The sequence below is a fragment of the Mobula birostris genome, chromosome 10, assembly GCF_030028105.1.
Source record: "Mobula birostris isolate sMobBir1 chromosome 10, sMobBir1.hap1, whole genome shotgun sequence".
Taxonomy (NCBI): Eukaryota; Metazoa; Chordata; class Chondrichthyes; order Myliobatiformes; family Myliobatidae; genus Mobula; species Mobula birostris.
Genome location: NC_092379.1, coordinates 145,099,293 through 145,117,348, shown reverse-complemented (window position 1 = coordinate 145,117,348; position 18,056 = coordinate 145,099,293). Strand labels below are relative to the sequence as shown.

Genomic DNA, 18,056 nt, shown 5'->3' with positions numbered 1-18,056 from the left:
CATTGATTCTGTTACTACTTGTACTTACTGCAAAGGCTTGAAAGAAAATGTAGCTCTGGGTTGTATATTTGACATATGCCTGGTGACATGTGCTGTTGCCTGGTGTCTCAGGGCTGGGTGTGTTTACACCTGCGCCACGCCCTCCCATTGGCACTCCTTCTCTGCCACCTGTCCCACACCCCTCTTGCGGTGCTCCACCCTCACCATTCCCAATATCCCTTGCTCCCGCCATTTAGAAGCTCACTCTCCACTCCATGTTGACAAATACAGTACTGTATAAAAGTCGTAGGCACTCCAACTATGTGCATGCACCTAATTCCTTTGCACAGTACTGTATTTGTGCCTAAGACTTTTGATGTCCTGACAAACCAGGTAAGGTCATTTGATTTCTAACAACTGGTTTATTGATAATTACAGAATGTCTCCCTGGTTTCTACTCACTCTCCTCTCTCTTCCCCTTTTCTCAACCATGATCTCCTCTCTCCCTGCCCCCTTCCCACCCTCAGTCCGCAATAGAGACCCACATAAGAATCAGTTTTAACATTACTCACATGTGTCATGAAATTTGTGGGGGTTTTTGGCAGTAGTGCAGTGCGATACATAAAATTACTGCAGTATTGTGCAAAAGTCTTAGGTATCTTAGAGATGTATATGCCAAATACTTTTGCATAAACATGTACTTTGATTATAAATTTACTTGGAAATTTGATGTTTATTTGCCTAGTCCCATTGACCTGCACCAGAACCACAACTCTCCATTCTCCTTCCATCCATGTACTAAACAAATTTCTCTTAAATATTGAAATTGAGTTGCAGACTCACTACCCTCTGAGTGAAGAAGTTCCCCCTCATGTTCCCTTATATATTTCACCTTTCACCCTAAACCTATGACCTTTAGTTGTAGTCTATCCCAAACCTCAGTGGAAAAACCTGCATGTATTTACCCTATCTATACCCTTCATAATTTTGTATACCTCTATCAAATCTCCCTCATTCTTCTCTCTAGGGAATAAAGTCTGAACCTGTCCAACCTTTCCCTGTAACTCAGGTCCTCCACTCCTGATATAATAGAAGTATTTCAGTGTTTGTGCAGGGCTTTGTAGGAACAGCAGTTGGACCATGTAACAAGACTGAGGCAACTCTTATCACCTCCCTCCATATTCTCTTTTCCCTGTATCCCTTAATACTTTGCATGCAGAGCAAAATCCATCAGTTTCAGATTGAATATAGAACATTGCAGCACAATACAGTCAACAATGTTGTGCTGACCTTCTAACCTACTCTAAGCTCGGATTAATCCTTCCCTCCTACTTAGCCCTCCATTCTTAGGTGCCTCAGTAATGTAGTGGTTAGTATGACACTATTACAGCTTATCCCGTTCTGGAGTTCAATTCCAGCGCCGTCTATAAGGAGACTGTATGTCCTTCCCATGGAACATGTAGGTTTTCCTCGAGTGCTCTAGTTTCCTCTCACAGTCCAAAGACTTGCCAAGTAGGTTAATTGGTTATTGTAAATTGTCCAGTGATTAGGTTACAGTTAATCGGGTTTGTCGGGGGTTACTTGGTGGCGTGGCCCCTTTAAGGGCCTTCTCAGCATTGTATTGCTAGATAAATTAAATACAAACATAAATAAATAGTTTTTTTTTTATCAACTGTGCCTATCTAAGAGTTTCTTAAATGTCCCTAATATATTTCCCTCTACCACCACCTCTGGCAGCATGTTCCATGCACCCACCACTCTCTGTGTATATAAAACTTAACTCTGACATTCACACTATATTTTCCTATAATTAGCTTAAAATGATGTCGTCTCATATTAGCCATTTATACCCTGAGGGGAAAATGTCTCTGGCTATCCACTTGATCTGAGCCTCTTATTATCCTCTATCAAGTCACCTGCCATCCTCCAATCTAAAGAGAAAAGCCCTAGTGAACAATATTTAAACTGAACAATTGACTATTTGTGGGAGAGCATTTCAGCTTTGGCCGTCCTTTGTAGAATGTTTACCATGAAACTTCACTGTGAAATTGTGAGCTGTTTTGGGCCCCGTAGGAAGGATGCATTGAAGCTGGAGACGGTTCAAAGGAGATTCACAAAAATGATTCCAGGTTTGAATGGCTTGTCATATGAAGAGCATTTGATGTCTCTTGGTCTGTATTCACTGGAATTCATGATACTGTGGGGTAAACTCATTGAAACCTATCGAATGGTGAAAGGCCTTGATAGCGTTGATGTGGAGAGGATGTTTCGTAAGGTGAGAGTGTCTAAGACCAGAGGACACAGCCTCAGAATAGAGGGGCATCCTTTTAGAACCGACACAAAGAGGAATTACTTTAGCCAGAGAGTGGTGAATCTGTGGAATTTGTAGGGGCCAAGTCTTTATGTATATTTAAGGCAGAGGTTGATAGATCCTTGATTAGTCAGGTCATGAAGGGATACGGGGAGAAGGTAGGAGATTGGGGCTGAGAGGAAAAATGGATCAGCCATGATGAAATGGTGGAGCGGACTTGATGGGCCAAATGGCTTATTTCTGCTCCTATGTCTTATGGAAATGTCTGTGTTGAAGTTTTAGGCTATGTGCCCTATTAGTAGTTTCTAACTATCACAGCAGTTAAAGTTTATAAGTTTCGAACATCCTGGGGTGAAGGGTATAGCTATACAGATGTTTGTTAATTTAAAGCTATAGTTTTAGGTGTTTAAACAGTGCAGAGCATGTCACTTAATGTACACAGTAGATAAAATTACAGTGGATTCTGGTAAATTGGGACACAGCAGGACCTGACTTTTGGCCCAATTAAGTGGCTGTCACAATTAGCTGAAGTTTCAAGAAAACAGTTAAAAAGGTATTTTAAAAAAAAGAAACTAACAAATCACTTACTTAATTGATATACAGAACCAATTATAACACTAGCAATACTACTACAGTGCTATAAAGCTGTGTATTAGTTCCTCATAGTTATTGATGGAGGAATTCATCCAGTGTATGCTGTCATGTTCTTTTGATTGACTAAAGGAACAAAATTAGCACAGACACCTAGTGGAAATAGTGGATTGCCTTCGTACAATGCTTTTGACAATTCTGTCCTCCAAATTTTCACTTTCATTGTAAGAAGATGATTGTTGATACTTTCAAATTCTGCTTAGTTCCTAACTTGAAGTAGTGAAATCGTTTCCTTTTCACTCCTGGCTGTTTTTGGAATCTCCAAGCCTGAATGCTTGAAATCGCAGTGAGCAAAACAGTTCTGGATTGTCTTATAGCTTCTTTCTCGCCAACTGTCAGTGACAAAAATCACTGCTTTTTTAAAATAAATGCACACAACTGACACTTTTTAAAAACTGTTTGCACTAAGCGCTGTGACATGGCTAATGGCCACAAAAGTGCACGTGACTGATGCTAGTTTGAAACTGTTCAGCAACAGTCTCCTGTCCCAACCAGGTGGCATGGTGTCCCAAATAAACAAAGGGATCCTTAGCTATTTTCTTGATTAGTTTTTGTTCTTTAAGAGTTGTTTCAAATAAGCATCTATCCCGATTAACTGATGGCCCAATTAACCAGAATCCACTCTCTTTGCTATTTGTAACTGCTTCACTAACAAATAGCTATCTTCCTTCAGATGGGAGGTGTCCCATTTGAATTCAAGTGTTACATGATGAACATCTAAGAATTGCTAAGAATTAATGTGTTTGTATTTAAATATTAAAGCAGAAATGTAACTCCATACCCCTTTCTACAGGCCAGTGGATGCTAAAACAAGACCTTTAGGCTCTCGCGATGTCCTACCCACTAACCGACACCTATATGAACTGGTCTTGACCTACAATTTCAGCCAGGTAACTGATTATAATAAAAATTTCTCCTACGATGCTTTCCATTAGGGTTTAATGTTACCAGCTACAATGTGAACTGTGTACATGCAGTAGTTGTCCACATTCTGAATGCACTGCCAAAGTAAACGGAGATCAGTTTTACAAACCTCAGTGTTCTGCCAGTTAGAAAAATGTGGAAAAAGAAATGCTGGGATTGGGATTGCTCTCCTTTGTGAGGTCTCTAGACTTACGAGTCGATTACAGAATGGCTGGCACCATGCATTAGAATATATTGATGCTGAGCCTTGCTACGTTGGTGCCAGAATGTGTGGCGGTACTTGCTGGCTGCCCTCCAACACATCTTTGGGTGTGTTGGTTTTTTAGTGCAAATGATGCACTTCACGGTATGTTTCACTGTACATGAGGTAAATCTGAATCTGATTTAAATGGGAAGGGAAAGTGATTGTACTGTCAATGGTTGGACTGTCTACCTTGGAACCTACCTTCTGAGATGATACAGCTTCTTGGTCTACAGCTTTGAAAGAAACAAGAAGGAAGGGGCTCAGTGTCAAGTTTATTATCACTGACCTATAGAACATAGAACACAGAACAGTACAGCACAGGAAGAAGCCCTTGGGCCCACAATGTTGTACTGATCCAATTAAATTAATCATCAAATGGACAACCAAACTAATTCCTTCTCCCTACACAATGTCCGTACCCTCCCATTTTTCTTACATTCATGTGCCTATCTAAATGTCTCTTAGAAGTCTCTAATGTATTTGCCTCTACCATCACCCCAACACAAACCAGACACCCACCACTCTCTGTGTAAAAAAAAAAAAAAACAACTTGCCTCTTGCATCTTCTTTGATATTACCCCCTCTCACCCTAAATGCATACCCTCTGGCATTAGACATTTCAACCCCGGGAAAAATATACTGTCTGGATTATCCATGCCTCTCATAACCTTATAAACCTCTATCAAATCTCCCCTCAACCTTGCCTCTCCAGAGAAAACAACGTAAGTTTGTCCAACCTCTTGTTATAACACGTGATCTCTAATCCAGGCAACATCCTGGTAAGACTCTTCTGCTGTACCCTCTCCAAAGTCTCCAACATCCTTCCTATAATGGGGCAACCAGTCTGTATGCACTATTCCAGATGCGGCCTAACTAGAGGTTATAGAGCTGCAATCTTATGTCGTGGTATTTGTTGTTCTGTAGCAATTCATAAAGTAAATTAAGTTACAAAAATAAATAAAATAGTTCCAAAGGTGAATAACAAGGTAATAAAAGGATATAAATCCAATGAAGTTAGACACCAACCTTATTGGTTCAAAGTGATGCTGCTGTAATCTGACGTATCAGGTGATGACTGAAGATTCTCTTCTAGAAAACAGGACTTCACTTTTGTCAGAAGTAGAGCAAAGCTACCTGGCATTTTGGGTCTAATTTGCTAGTGTTTAAAATCATGGCTGATCCGTGGGTGATTTTCATTCAATATTTTCCACTGAATTTACATGTTTCTTGATTCCTTTAACGGTCAAAAAATCAGTCAGATTCAGTCTGAAAACATGCAAGTCCAGCATGTAGGTGCCATTACAAATAAAGCATGGCAGCACCTCTAATTTCTTAGAGGTTTGCAAAGATTTTCATGTCATTTAAAACTTTGACAAACTTCTATAGATGTGTGGTGGAGAGTAAATTGCCTGGCTGTATCACAGCCTGCTATGGAAACACCAATGCCCTTGACAGACAATCCTACAAAAAATAGTGGATATGTCCCAGTCCATCAAGGGTAAAGCCTTCCTCACCATTGAGCACATCTGCATCTAGCGCTATCGCAAGAAAGCAGTATCCATCACCAAGGACCATCCAGGCCATGCTTTCAAGACGTATAACTGTTCCAGTGCACAGTGCACATACTTTTTATAATACTGAAGGTCAGATAGTCAAAGTTCAAAGTAAACTTATTATCCAAGTATATGTCTCTATATACCACTCTGAGATTCCTTTACTTGCGGGCATTCACAGTATCTACAAAGACAAACAATAGAATCAGTAAAAAACTGCACACCACAAAGAAGGACAAATAACTAAGGTACAAAAGCAACAAACTGCAAATATAAATAGAGAAAAAAGTAATATTAATAAATAATAAATTTTGAGAACATGAGATGTAGAGTCTTTGATAATGTGTCCATAGGTCTACGTACAGGCTATATGGAAAATGGAAAAGAAAAAGAAAAAAATGTATACATATAATATTCTTTGTAATATAAAGGAAAATGGAGGACTCTGTGGGAGGGAAAGGTTAGATTGATCTTGGAGTAGGTTAAAAGGTCAGTACCACATCATGGGCCTGTACTGTGCTGTAATATTCCAGGTTCCTCTTCCCATACTGAAGAGATTAACCTGGCGTTCCCTCATCTACCATTTCCTTATCCATTCACGTAATTTGCCCAAACCCATTTGCTGAATCTCTGTGTCCTGAACATAGCCAACTTTCCACACCTATGGAAATCAAAACATTCCAGATGTTAGAAATCTGAAACTAAAAGAGAAAATGCAGGAACCACTCAGGATATCAGGGAGCAGCTATGGAAAGAGTAAACATAAGAGATTTTGCCGATGCTGCAAATCCAGACCAACACATACGAAATACTGGAGGAATTCAGCAGGTCGGCTATTTATTCATTTCACTGAAAATGAATAAGCTATTGTTGTTTTGGTCCAAGACCCTATGTCTGAACTGGAAAAGAGGGGAGAAGGAGCTAGAATATGAAGGTGGGGGTGAGGGGAATGAGGACAAGCTAAAAGGTGATAGTTGAAGCCAGGTGTGTGGGGATGGGGATGAAGTAAGAAACTGGGAGGTGATGGTTAGAAAAGCCAAAGTGCTGGAGAAGAAGAAATCTGATAAGAGAGGGGAGTGGACTGTGGGAGAAAGGGAAGGATGAAGGGCACTAGGGAGAGGTGATGGGTGGTTGAGAAGAGGCAAGAGGCCAGAGTGGGGAATAGAAGAGGAGAGGGGAGAAATGATCAGAATTTGAAGATATCAATGTTCATATCATCAGGTTGGAGGCAATCTAGACAGAATATGAGGTATTGCTCCTCTACATGAGAGTGGCCTCATCATGGCAGAATAGGAGACCATGGACCGACATGTCGGAATGGGGATAGGAATTAAAATGGTTAGCCACCAGGAAATCTTACTTGTTGCAAATGGAGTGAAGGTGCTTGACAAAGAAGGCTCACAGTCTACCTAGGGTTTCACCAATGTAGAGGAGGCCAGATGGGGATCATCACATACAATAGGTGACTATCATGGGGAGAGAACATCCATCTCTCTCTTTCTCTCTCTCTCGCTCACTCACTCACTCACTCTAGTGGAAATGGTGGATCTGCTCAAGATTTCCAGCAACTGCAGAATTTCTTGTATTCAAGAGAAAGGTTTAATGTTCCATTTCAAAGAACCTTCAATTATGCCCTGCTGAGTGTTTCCAGCATTTTCTGTTTGACCTTCCTACTAAGATTTGTGTTGTCAGCAAACTGCAAATACATTAATTTTTCCCTTCGTCTATATCAATGCAAATAGCCGATGTCTGAACACGGTGACCCCCATGCACGTGCACATGGGAAGAACATATAAAATTTCTTACAGAGGATGCTGGAATTACCTCCAAACTCCGATGCCCCGAGCTATAATAGCGATCCACTATCCGCTTCGCTACCATAGTGCCCAAGCGCTCCCTGCATACCCACCAAAGAATCAGCAAAATATTGAGTGGACTCTTAAATTACTTGCCTAAGAGTGTTTAAATTGCAGCTGTTCTGTCCAACATTGGACATCTGTAATTACAGTTTATGATATTAAGCACAGTAAAGAAATTCTAATATATATCAGCGAGTTGTGATTTAGAAGTGTGTTCTGGAAGTACTGTTCTCACTTTGCTATTCTTGTTCAACAGCAAAGTAGATATATTATCAAAATTTGTCTTAATACTACCTTGAGATTCATTTTCCTGCAGGCTTTTACAGAAAAATAAATACAAGTTTTTATGAAAACTATACATAAAGGTTGACTAACAATCATTGTGCAAAAGAAGACAAAATGTGCAAATAAAAACAATTAAACTGGGAATATGGCCTTGAAAGTGAGTCTGCAGGTTGTGGAGCAGTTCAGAGTTGTGATGATTGAAATTATCCACACTGGTTCAGAAGACTGATGGTTGTAGGATAATGACTCATTTCGCAGTGTACTTTTTTATTTTGCACCGTTTGTCATCTTTTGCACGTAGGTTGTGTGGCTTCCTGGTGTGTAGTTTTCTCAGTGATTTTATTATTTTTTTGTATTTACTGTGAATGCCCACAAGAAAATGAATCTCTGGCTAGTATATGCTGAAGTATACGTATTTTGTTAATAAATTTACTTTGAACTGTTCCTGAGCATGGTAGTGTGGGTCCTGAGGCTCCTGTATCTCCCTCCAGTGGCAGCAGTGAGAAGAGAGTATGGTCTGAATGCTGGGGGTTCCTTGATGATGGATGCTGCTTTCCTTCATCACCACTCCGTGTAAATGTGCTTAATAGTGGGGAGGGTTTTTCCTGTGATGGACTAGGCTGTATCCACCGCTTTCTGTAGACTTTTCCATTCTTGGGCATTGGTACTTCCATACCAGGCCGTGATGCAACCAGTCAGGATGCTCTTTACTGTGCAGCTATAGAAATTTATCTAAGTTTTAGGTGACATGCCAAATCTATCCAGACTTCCAAGAAAGTAGAAACACTGTCTTGCCTTCGTCGTTCATCTGACTGGCAAGGGTCACAGACAGTTACTGTGGGTGTCTTTGAGTTACTGCAGTGCACCTTGGAAATAATTTTTAATACAGTGAGAAGAGAGCCCATGGTATTACAGGAAAGTTACTGACATGGTTAGAGCATTGGCTGATTGGTAGGAGGGAGCGAATGGGAATAAAAGGATCCTTTTCTGGTTGGCTACCAGTGACTCGTAGTGTTCTGCAGGCGTCAGTGTTGGGACTGCTTTTTTTATGTTGTATATCATTGATTTAGATGATGGAGTAGATGGCTTTGTAAGTTTGCAGATGATATGAAGATTGGTGGAGGGGCAGGTAGTGTTGAGGAAAAGCTGTAGAAGGACTTCGACAGATTAAGAGAATGGGCAAGAAAGTGGCAAATGAAATACGATGTTGGAAAATGCATGGTCATGCACTTTGGTAGTAGAAATAAATGTGCAGACTATTTTCTAAACAGGGAGAAAATCCAGAAATCTGAGATGCAAATGGACTTGGGAGTCCTTGTACAGAATACCCAAAAGGTTAACTTGCAAGTTGAGTTAGTGGTGAGGAAGGCAAATGCAATGTTAGCATTCATTTCAAGAGGTCTACAATACAAGAACAGGGATGTTATGCTGAAGATTTATAAGGCACTGGTGAGGCCTCATCTTGAGTACTGCGAACAGTTTTGGGCTCCTCATCTAAGAAAAGATGTACTGGCATTGGAGAGGGTCCAGAGGAGGTTCACCAGGATGATTTCAGGAAACAGTTATCATACGAAGAGCATTTGATAGCTCTGGATCTGTACTCGCTGGAATTTAGAAGGATGTGGGGGGGGGGGGGGGGTCTCATTGAAACCTTTTGACTGTTGAAAGGCTAGACAGAGTAGATGTAGAAAGGATGTTTCCCATGGTGGGAGAGTCTAGGACAAGAGGGCACAGCCTCAGGATAGAAGGGTGTCCATTTAAAACAGCAATGCAGAGAGATTTCTTTAGCCAGAGGGTGATAAATTTGTGGAATTTATTACTCCAGGTAGCTGTGGAGTCCAGGTTGTTGGGTGTATTTAAGGCAGAGCTTGATGGTTCTTGATTGGACATGGCATCAAAGGTTATGGGGAGAAAGCCGCGGAGTGGGTCTGCGGAAGGGAGTATCAGCCATGATGGAATAGTGGAGCAGACTCGATGGGCCAAATGGCCTAATTCTGTTCCTATGTCTTATGGTCTTATGTGGAAGTTCATTTGATAAAGTTAAAGTCATGTTTATCGTCATATGTACATATACGTGTATGCATAGCTGCAGTAAAAATCCTACTCATCAGAGGCACAAAATTCACAAGGAAAGTATATAGTAAATGGATATTGTATATATTTTATAAAAAATTTAATATTTAAGTAACATGTAATCAAAATTAGCACAGTGGATTCTAGTTAATAAGACCATAAGATGTAGGAGCAGAAGTAGGCCATTTGGCCTATCAAGTGTGCTCACCATTCAAGCATGGCTGATCCATTTCCCACCCCCTCAGCGCCACGCCCTGGCCTTCTCCCTGTAACCTTTAATCCTGTGGCCAATCAAAAACCTATCTGCCATAAATGTAACAACTTCACCAACCTCTGGCTAAAGAAATGTCTGCACATCCTTGTTTTAAATAGATGCCCCTCTATCCTGAGGCTGTGCCCTCTTGTCCTAAACTCCCCTACCATGGGCAACATCTTTTCCACATCTATTCTGTCCAGGCCTTTCAACATTGAAAAAGCTTCAATGAGATTCTCCCCCCCACCCGCCATCCTTCTAAATTCCAGTGAGTACAGGCCCAGAGCCATCAAATGATAACCCTTTCATTCCCAGAATCATCCTCGTGAACTCTTCTGAATCCTTTCCAATGCCAGCTTACCTTTTCTTAGATGAGAAGCCCAAAACTGTTCATTACACTCAAGATGAGGCGTCACTGGTCCTTATAAAGCCTCAGCATCACATCACTGCTCTATATTCTCAGCCTCTAGAAATGAATACTAACATTGTATTTCCCTTCCTCATCACCAACTCAACTTGCAATTAACCTTTCCATCTCAGATATTTGGGTTTTCTCCCATTTAGAAAATAGTTTGCACATCTATTTCTTCTACCAAAGTGCATGTCCATACATTTTCCACCATTGTATTTTATTTGTCACTTTCATGCCCATTCTCTTAATCTTTCTAAGTCCTTCTGCACCCTTCCTGTTTCCTCAACACTACCTTTCCTCCACTAGTCTTTGTATCATTTCCAAACTTGGCAACCAAATCTAAATCATTGATATACAGGTTTTTAGATTAGATTATGAGGACACTCAGTCCTCGTTTATTGTCATTTAGAAATCATGCATTAAAAAATGATATTGTTCCTCCAGAATGATATCACAAGAAACACAGGACAAACCAAGTCTAAAACTGACAAAACCACATAATTATAACATATAGTTACAACAGTGCAAAGCAACACTGTAATTTGATAAAGAGCAGACCATGGACATGGTAAAAAAAAAAAAAGTCTCAAAGTCCCGATAGCCCCATCATCTCACGTAGACGGTAGAAGGGAGAAACTCTCCCTGCCATGAACCTCCAAGCGCCGCAAACTTGCCGATACAGCAGCATTGGAAGCACCTGAGCGCAGCGGACTCTGAGTCAGTCCGAAAACTTTGAGCCTCCGACACAGCCTCTCTGAGCACCATCCCCTGCCGAGCGCTTCGAATCCGCCCCGGCCGCCAAGCAACAAGCAAAGCGGAGGACTCGGGGTCTTCTCCTCCGGAGATTCTGGATCACACAGTAGCAGCGGCAGCGAAGCAGGTATTTCAGAAGTTTCACCAGATGTTCCTCCGTGCTCTCATGTCCGTCTCCATCAAATCAGGATTGTGCACGGCACCCTACTTGACAAATAACAGACATTACCACCGGAGTGGCTGCTGTGAGCTGCGTCGCGCCGTCATCTTCTCCTCCTGCTATCCGAAAGTAGAGCGTTCCTATGACACCTTTCGTAAGCCGAAATGGCGTAAAGCAAAGAAGCAATTACCATTAGTTTATATGGGAAAAATTTTTGAGCGTTCCCAGACCCAAAAAATAACCTACCAAATCATACCAAATAGCACATAAAACCTAAAATAACACTAACATATAGTAAAAGCAGGAATGATATGATAAATACACTGCCAATATAAAGTAGAAATAATGTACGTACAGTGTAGTTTCACTTATCAGAATCGGGAAGACTTAGCCAAAACCAATTTGTAGAAAAACATCGACACGTATATGCGCACCCACCTGCCCGCGCAAGGCTTCACGGTCATGGTAGTCTTTCTCGGGGTAAACACAAGTTTAAAGTGGGCGCCTTTTCTCGTAAAAGCGAAAATCCTCTTTCGGTTTCCGCAAACAGGTACTAATGTAGGTCTTTTGTAAAAGCGAAGTGGCGTAAAGCAAACTTTCATCAAGCGGGGGCACCTGTACAGCATTAAAAGAAGCGATCCCAACACTGACCCCTGTGTTACACCACTAGTCACTGGCATCCAACCAAAAAAGGATCCTCTTATTCCCACTTATTGTCTCCTACCAATCAGCGAGTGTTCTAACCGTGCTAGTAACTTTCCTGTAATGTCATGGGCTCTTGACTTGGTAAGCAGACTCATGTGTGGCAGCTTATCAAAAGCCTTCTGAAAGTCCAAATAAACAACATCCACTGCATCCCCTTTATCTATCCTGCTTGAAATCTCCTCAAAGAATTCCAACAGGTTCGTCAGGCAAGAATTTCCCTTAAGGAAGCCATGCTGACTTTGTCCTGTTTTATCCTGTGTCACCAAGTACTCCATAACCTCACCCTTAATTGACTCCAAAATCTTCCCAGCCACTGAGGTCAGGTTAACTGGTCTGTAATTTCCTTTCTGCTACCTCCCTCCTTTCTTAAAGACTGGAGTGACATTTGCAATTTTTCATTGCTCCAGAACCATGCAACAGTCCAATGATTTTGAAAGATCAATACTAATGCCTCCACAATCTCTACTACTACCTCTTTCAGATCCCTAGGCTGCAGTTCTTCTGGTCCGGGTGACTTAATGGATCCTTATGTCTTTTTCAGCTTCTCCCTTGTAATAGTAACTGCACTCACTTCTCTTCCTTCACACCCTTCAACACTTCACTGCTATTGACTTCCACAGGGAAGACTGATGCAAAACATTTATTTAATTTGTATGCTATCTCCTTGTCACCCATTATTATTTCTCTGGCCTCATTTTCGAGCAATCTTATATCTACTCTCATCTCTCTTTTATTTTTTATAAACTTGAAAATTATTTTTCTTTCCACCTTGATATTGTTTGCTAGCTTGCTTTCATATTTCACTTTTTCCCTTTTAATAATTCTCTTAGTTGCTTTCTGTAGGTTTTTAATAGCCTCCAATTTGTCTATGTTCTCGCTAATTTTTGCTTTGTTTTATGCTCTCCCTTTTGTTTTTAACATCACCTTTGACTTCCCTTTTCAGCTATGGTTGTACTATTTTGCCATTTGAGAATTTCTTTGTTTTTATCCTGCACCTTCCTCATTTTTCCCAGAAACTCCAGCCATTGCTGCTCTGCTGTCGTCCCTGCCAGCATTTCCTTCCAATTTACTTTGGTCAACTCCTCTCTCATACCATTTTAATTTCCTTTACTCCACTGAAATACTGCTTTCGAAGGTTTCAAAGGTACATTTAATGTCAGGGAAATGTATACAATATACATCCTGAAATGCTTTTTCTTCACAACCATCTACAAAAACAAAAGAGTTCCTCAAAGAATGAACGACAGTTAGATGTTAGAACCCCAAAGTCTCCCTCCCCAGCTCCCCTCTTTCCTGTGAGTAAGCAGCAGCAAGCAGCAATGCCCCCTCCCCCCCCCCAAACAGCAGAAAAAAGCATCGGCACCCACCACCAATCACTAAGTGTGAGCAAAGCAGCAGCAAAGACATAGACTTGCAGTTGCCCCAAAGACTTTGCGTTTCACCCAGAATTCAACATACCACAGGCTCTCTCTATCTCTTCCTAATAAAGGAGAAAGAAGTGTCTCTATTTTCACAGCGAGTGGGGAAACATAACAAACAACTCGCTGGTTTACAATGTTAAAAGTCCATTACGTTGCTCTTTTTATGGAGCTCTGTGCCCAAAGATCTGGGCACACAGCCGTAGATGTTCTGACTCCCCTGATGACACACGGGTCTTCTGCCGTGACACCGACCTTTGATCTGCCCGTCTCCAAAGCCCCGAGATCTTTGGCCTCCAATGCCGAGCTGGACTCTTACGCCGAGCCCTTGGTGTGCTGAACAGCAATAGTCAGTTATGAAACCCCAAGAGCAGGTCCCATTCCTGCAAAGAACCACAGTCATCGTGTAACTCCAGGTCAGGGTCTTCAAAAGAACCCTGAAAGGGAAAAATAAAGATATTAAAGATGGAAATAGAGCTGTTCCCGAAGATGTAACCAAAGGAGTTGCCATTTAGCGCTATCATTACTCTGCTCCGCCTCCACCACATCAAACTTTACCTTCTCCCTATCAAATTTCAAGTTGAACTCAGTCATATTGTGGTCACTGCCTCCTAAGGGTTCCTTTACCTTAAGCTCCCTAATCGCCTCCGGTTCATTACATAACATGCAATCTAGTACAGCTGACCCCATAATTGACAAACTGCTCTAAAAAGCCATCTCGTAGGCATTCAACAAATTCACGTTCTTGATCCATTTCCAACCTGATTTTTCCTATCTACCTGCATGTTAAAATTTCCCGACTACCATAACATTGCCCTTTTGACATCCCTTTACTATTTCCCATTGTAATCTTTAGTCCGCATCCCAGCAAGACAGCGGCTGTACTTCATTAGGAGTCTGAAGAGATTTAGCATGTCAACAAATACACTCAGAAACTTCTATAGATGTACTGTGGAGAACATTCTGACAGGCTGCATTACTGTCTGGTATGGGGGGGGGGCGCGGTGGCTACTGCACAGGATCGAAAGAAGCTGTCAGCTATTCAGCTCCATCTTGGGTACTAGCCTACAAAGTACCCAGGACATCTTCAGGGAGCAGTGTCTCATAAAGGCAGCGTCCATTATTAAGGACCTCCAGCACCCAGGGCATGCCCTTTTCTCACTGTTACCATCAGGTAGGAGGTACAGAAGCCTGAAGGCACACACTCAGTGATTCAGGAACAGCTTCTTTGGGAATCAAATTAAAGAGGCTGGCATGAGGAGGTTAGTTCACAACAGGGGGATGGGAACCAGTGCAGAGAGACAGAGGGGTGTAAAGTGAGGGTAGAAGCAAAAAGTACTAAGGAGAAAAGTAAAAGTGGCAGGCCGACAAATCCAGGGCAAGCATTAAAAAGGGCCACTTTTCAGCATAATTGTATAAGGGCTAAGAGAGTTGTAAAGGAGCGCCTGAAGGCTTTGTGTGTCAATGCAAGGAGCATTCGTAATAAGGTGGATGAATTGAAAGTGCAGATTGTTATTAATGATTATGATATAGTTGGGATCACAGAGACATGGCTCCAGGGTGACCAAGGATGGGAGCTCAACATTCAGGGATATTCAATATTCAGGAGGGATAGACATGAAGGAAGGGGAGGTGGGGTGGCGTTGCTGGTAAAAGAAGAGATTAACGCAATAGAAAGGAAGGACATAAGCCGGGAAGATGTGGAATCAATATGGGTAGAGCTGCGTAACACTAAGGGGCAGAAGACGCTGGTGGGAGTTGTGTACAGGCCACCTAACAGTAGTAGTGAGGTCGGAGATGGTATTAAACAGGAAATTAGAAATGTGTGCAATAAAGGAACAGCAGTTATAATGGTTGACTTCAATCTACATGTAGATTGGGTGAACCAAATTGGTAAAGGTGCTGAGGAAGAGGATTTCTTGGAATGTATGCGGGATGGTTTTTTGAACCAACATGTCGAGGAACCAACTAGACAGCAGGCTAATCTGGACTGGGTTTTGAGCAATGAGGAAGGGTTAATTAGCAATCTTGTCGTGAGAGGCCCGTTGGGTAAGAGTGACCATAATATGGTGGAATTCTTCATTAAGATGGAGAGTGACATAGTTAATTCAGAAACAAAGGTTCTAAACTTAAAGAGGGGTAACTTTGAAGGTATGAGACGTGAATTAGCTAAGATAGACTGGCAAATGACACTTAAAGGATTGACGGTGGATATGCAATGGCAAGCATTTAAAGGTTGCATGGATGAACTACAACAATTGTTCATCCCAGTTTGGCAAAAGAATAAATCAAGGAAGGTAGTGCACCCGTGGCTGACAAGAGGAATTAGGGATAGTATCAATTCCAAAGAAGAAGCATACAAATTAGCCAGAGAAAGTGGCTCACCTGAGGACTGGGAGAAATTCAGAGTTCAGCAGAGGAGGACAAAGGGCTTAATTAGGAAGAGGAAAAAAGATTATGAGAGAAAACTGGCAGGGAACATAAAAACGGACTGTAAAAGCTTTTATAGATATGTAAAAAGGAAAAGACTGGTAAAGACAAATGTAGGTCCCCTGCAGACAGAAACAGGTGAATTGATTATGGAGAGCAAGGACATGGCAGACCAATTGAATAATTACTTTGGTTCTGTCTTCACTAAGGAGGACATAAATAATCTTCCAGAAATAGTAGAGGACAGAGGGTCCAGTGAGATGGAGGAACTGAGTGAAATACATGTTAGTAGGGAAGTGGTGTTAGGTAAATTGAAGGGATTGAAGGCAGATAAATCCCCAGGGCCAGATGGTCTGCATCCTAGAGCGCTTAAGGAAGTAGCCCAAGAAATAGTGGATGCATTAGTGATAATTTTTCAAAACTCGTTAGATTCTGGACTAGTTCCTGAGGATTGGAGGGTGGCTAATGTAACTCCACTTTTTAAAAAAGGAGGGAGAGAGAAACCGGGGAATTATAGACCGGTTAGCCTATCATCGGTGGTGGGGAAACTGCTGGAGTCAGTTATCAAGGATGTGATAACAGCACATTTGGAAAGCGATGAAATGATCGCACAAAGTCAGCATGGATTTGTGAAAGGAAAATCATGTCTGACGAATCTCATAGAATTTTTTGAGGATGTAACTAGTAGAGTGGATAGGGGAGAACCAGTGGATGTGGTATATTTGGATTTTCAAAAGGCTTTTGACAAGGTCCCACATAGGAGATTAGTGTGCAAACTTAAAGCACACGGTATTGGGGGTAAGGTATTGGTGTGGGTGGAGAATTGGTTAGCAGACAGGAAGCAAAGAGTGGGAATAACCGGGACCTTTTCAGAATGGCAGGCGGTGACTAGTGGGGTACCGCAAGGCTCAGTGCTGGGACCCCAGTTGTTTACAATATGTATTAATGACTTTGATGAGGGAATTAAATGCAGCATCTCCAAGTTTGCAGATGACACTAAGCTGGGTGGCAGTGTTAGCTGTGAGGAGGATGCTAAGAGGATGCAGGGTGACTTGGATAGGTTGGGTGAGTGGGCAAATTCATGGCAGATGCAATTTAATGTGGATAAATGTGAAGTTATCCACTTTGGTGGCAAAAATAGGGAAACAGATTATTATCTGAATGGTGGCCGATTAGGAAAAGGGGAGGTGCAACGAGACCTGGGTGTCATTATACACCAGTCATTGAAAGTGGGCATGCAGGTACAGCAGGCGGTGAAAAAGACGAATGGTATGCTGGCATTTATAGCGAGAGGATTTGAGTACAGGAGCAGGGAGGTACTACTGCAGTTGTACAAGGCCTTGGTGAGACCACACCTGGAGTATTGTGTGCAGTTTTGGTCCCCTAATCTGAGGAAAGACATCCTTGCCATAGAGGGAGTACAAAGAAGGTTCACCAGATTGATTCCTGGGATGGCAGGACTTTCATATGAAGAAAGACTGGATGAACTGGGCTTGTACTCGTTGGAATTTAGAAGATTGAGGGGGGATCTGATTGAAACGTATAAAATCCTAAAGGGATTGGACAGGCTAGATGCAGGAAGATTGTTCCCGATGTTGGGGAAGTCCAGAACGAGGGGCCACAGTTTGAGGATAGAGGGGAAGCCTTTTAGGACCGAGATTAGGAAAAACTTCTTCACACAGAGAGTGGTGAATCTGTGGAATTCTCTGCCACAGGAAACAGTTGAGGCCAGTTCATTGGCTATATTTAAGAGGGAGTTAGATATGGCCCTTGTGGCTACGGGGGTCAGGGGGTATGGAGGGAAGGCTGGGGCGGGGTTCGAAGTTGGATGATCAGCCATGATCATAATAAATGGTGGTGCAGGCTCGAAGGGCTGAATGGCCTACTCCTGCACCTATTTTCTATGTTTCTTTCCCTCTGCCATCCGATTCCTAAATGGAAATTGAACCCTTGGACACTTGCACACTTTTTCTAGTATATAGTTTTTCTGTTTTTTGCATGTTTTTTAAAAAGCTATTCAATGTACATATACTGCAATTGATTTAC

General features: G+C 41.9%; 1 protein-coding gene across 2 annotated transcripts in view; it reads left to right on the top strand.

The window, feature by feature from the left end:
* The window catches only part of LOC140204370 (tripeptidyl-peptidase 2-like), a 193,393-nt gene that overhangs the window by 118,702 nt on the left and 56,635 nt on the right, over positions 1-18,056 (top strand). For both annotated transcript variants that reach the window (XM_072271060.1, XM_072271061.1), the window contains exon 20: positions 3,735-3,831. In XM_072271060.1, the coding sequence (XP_072127161.1) occupies positions 3,735-3,831 (97 nt within the window). The remainder of the gene's footprint in view (positions 1-3,734; positions 3,832-18,056) is intronic.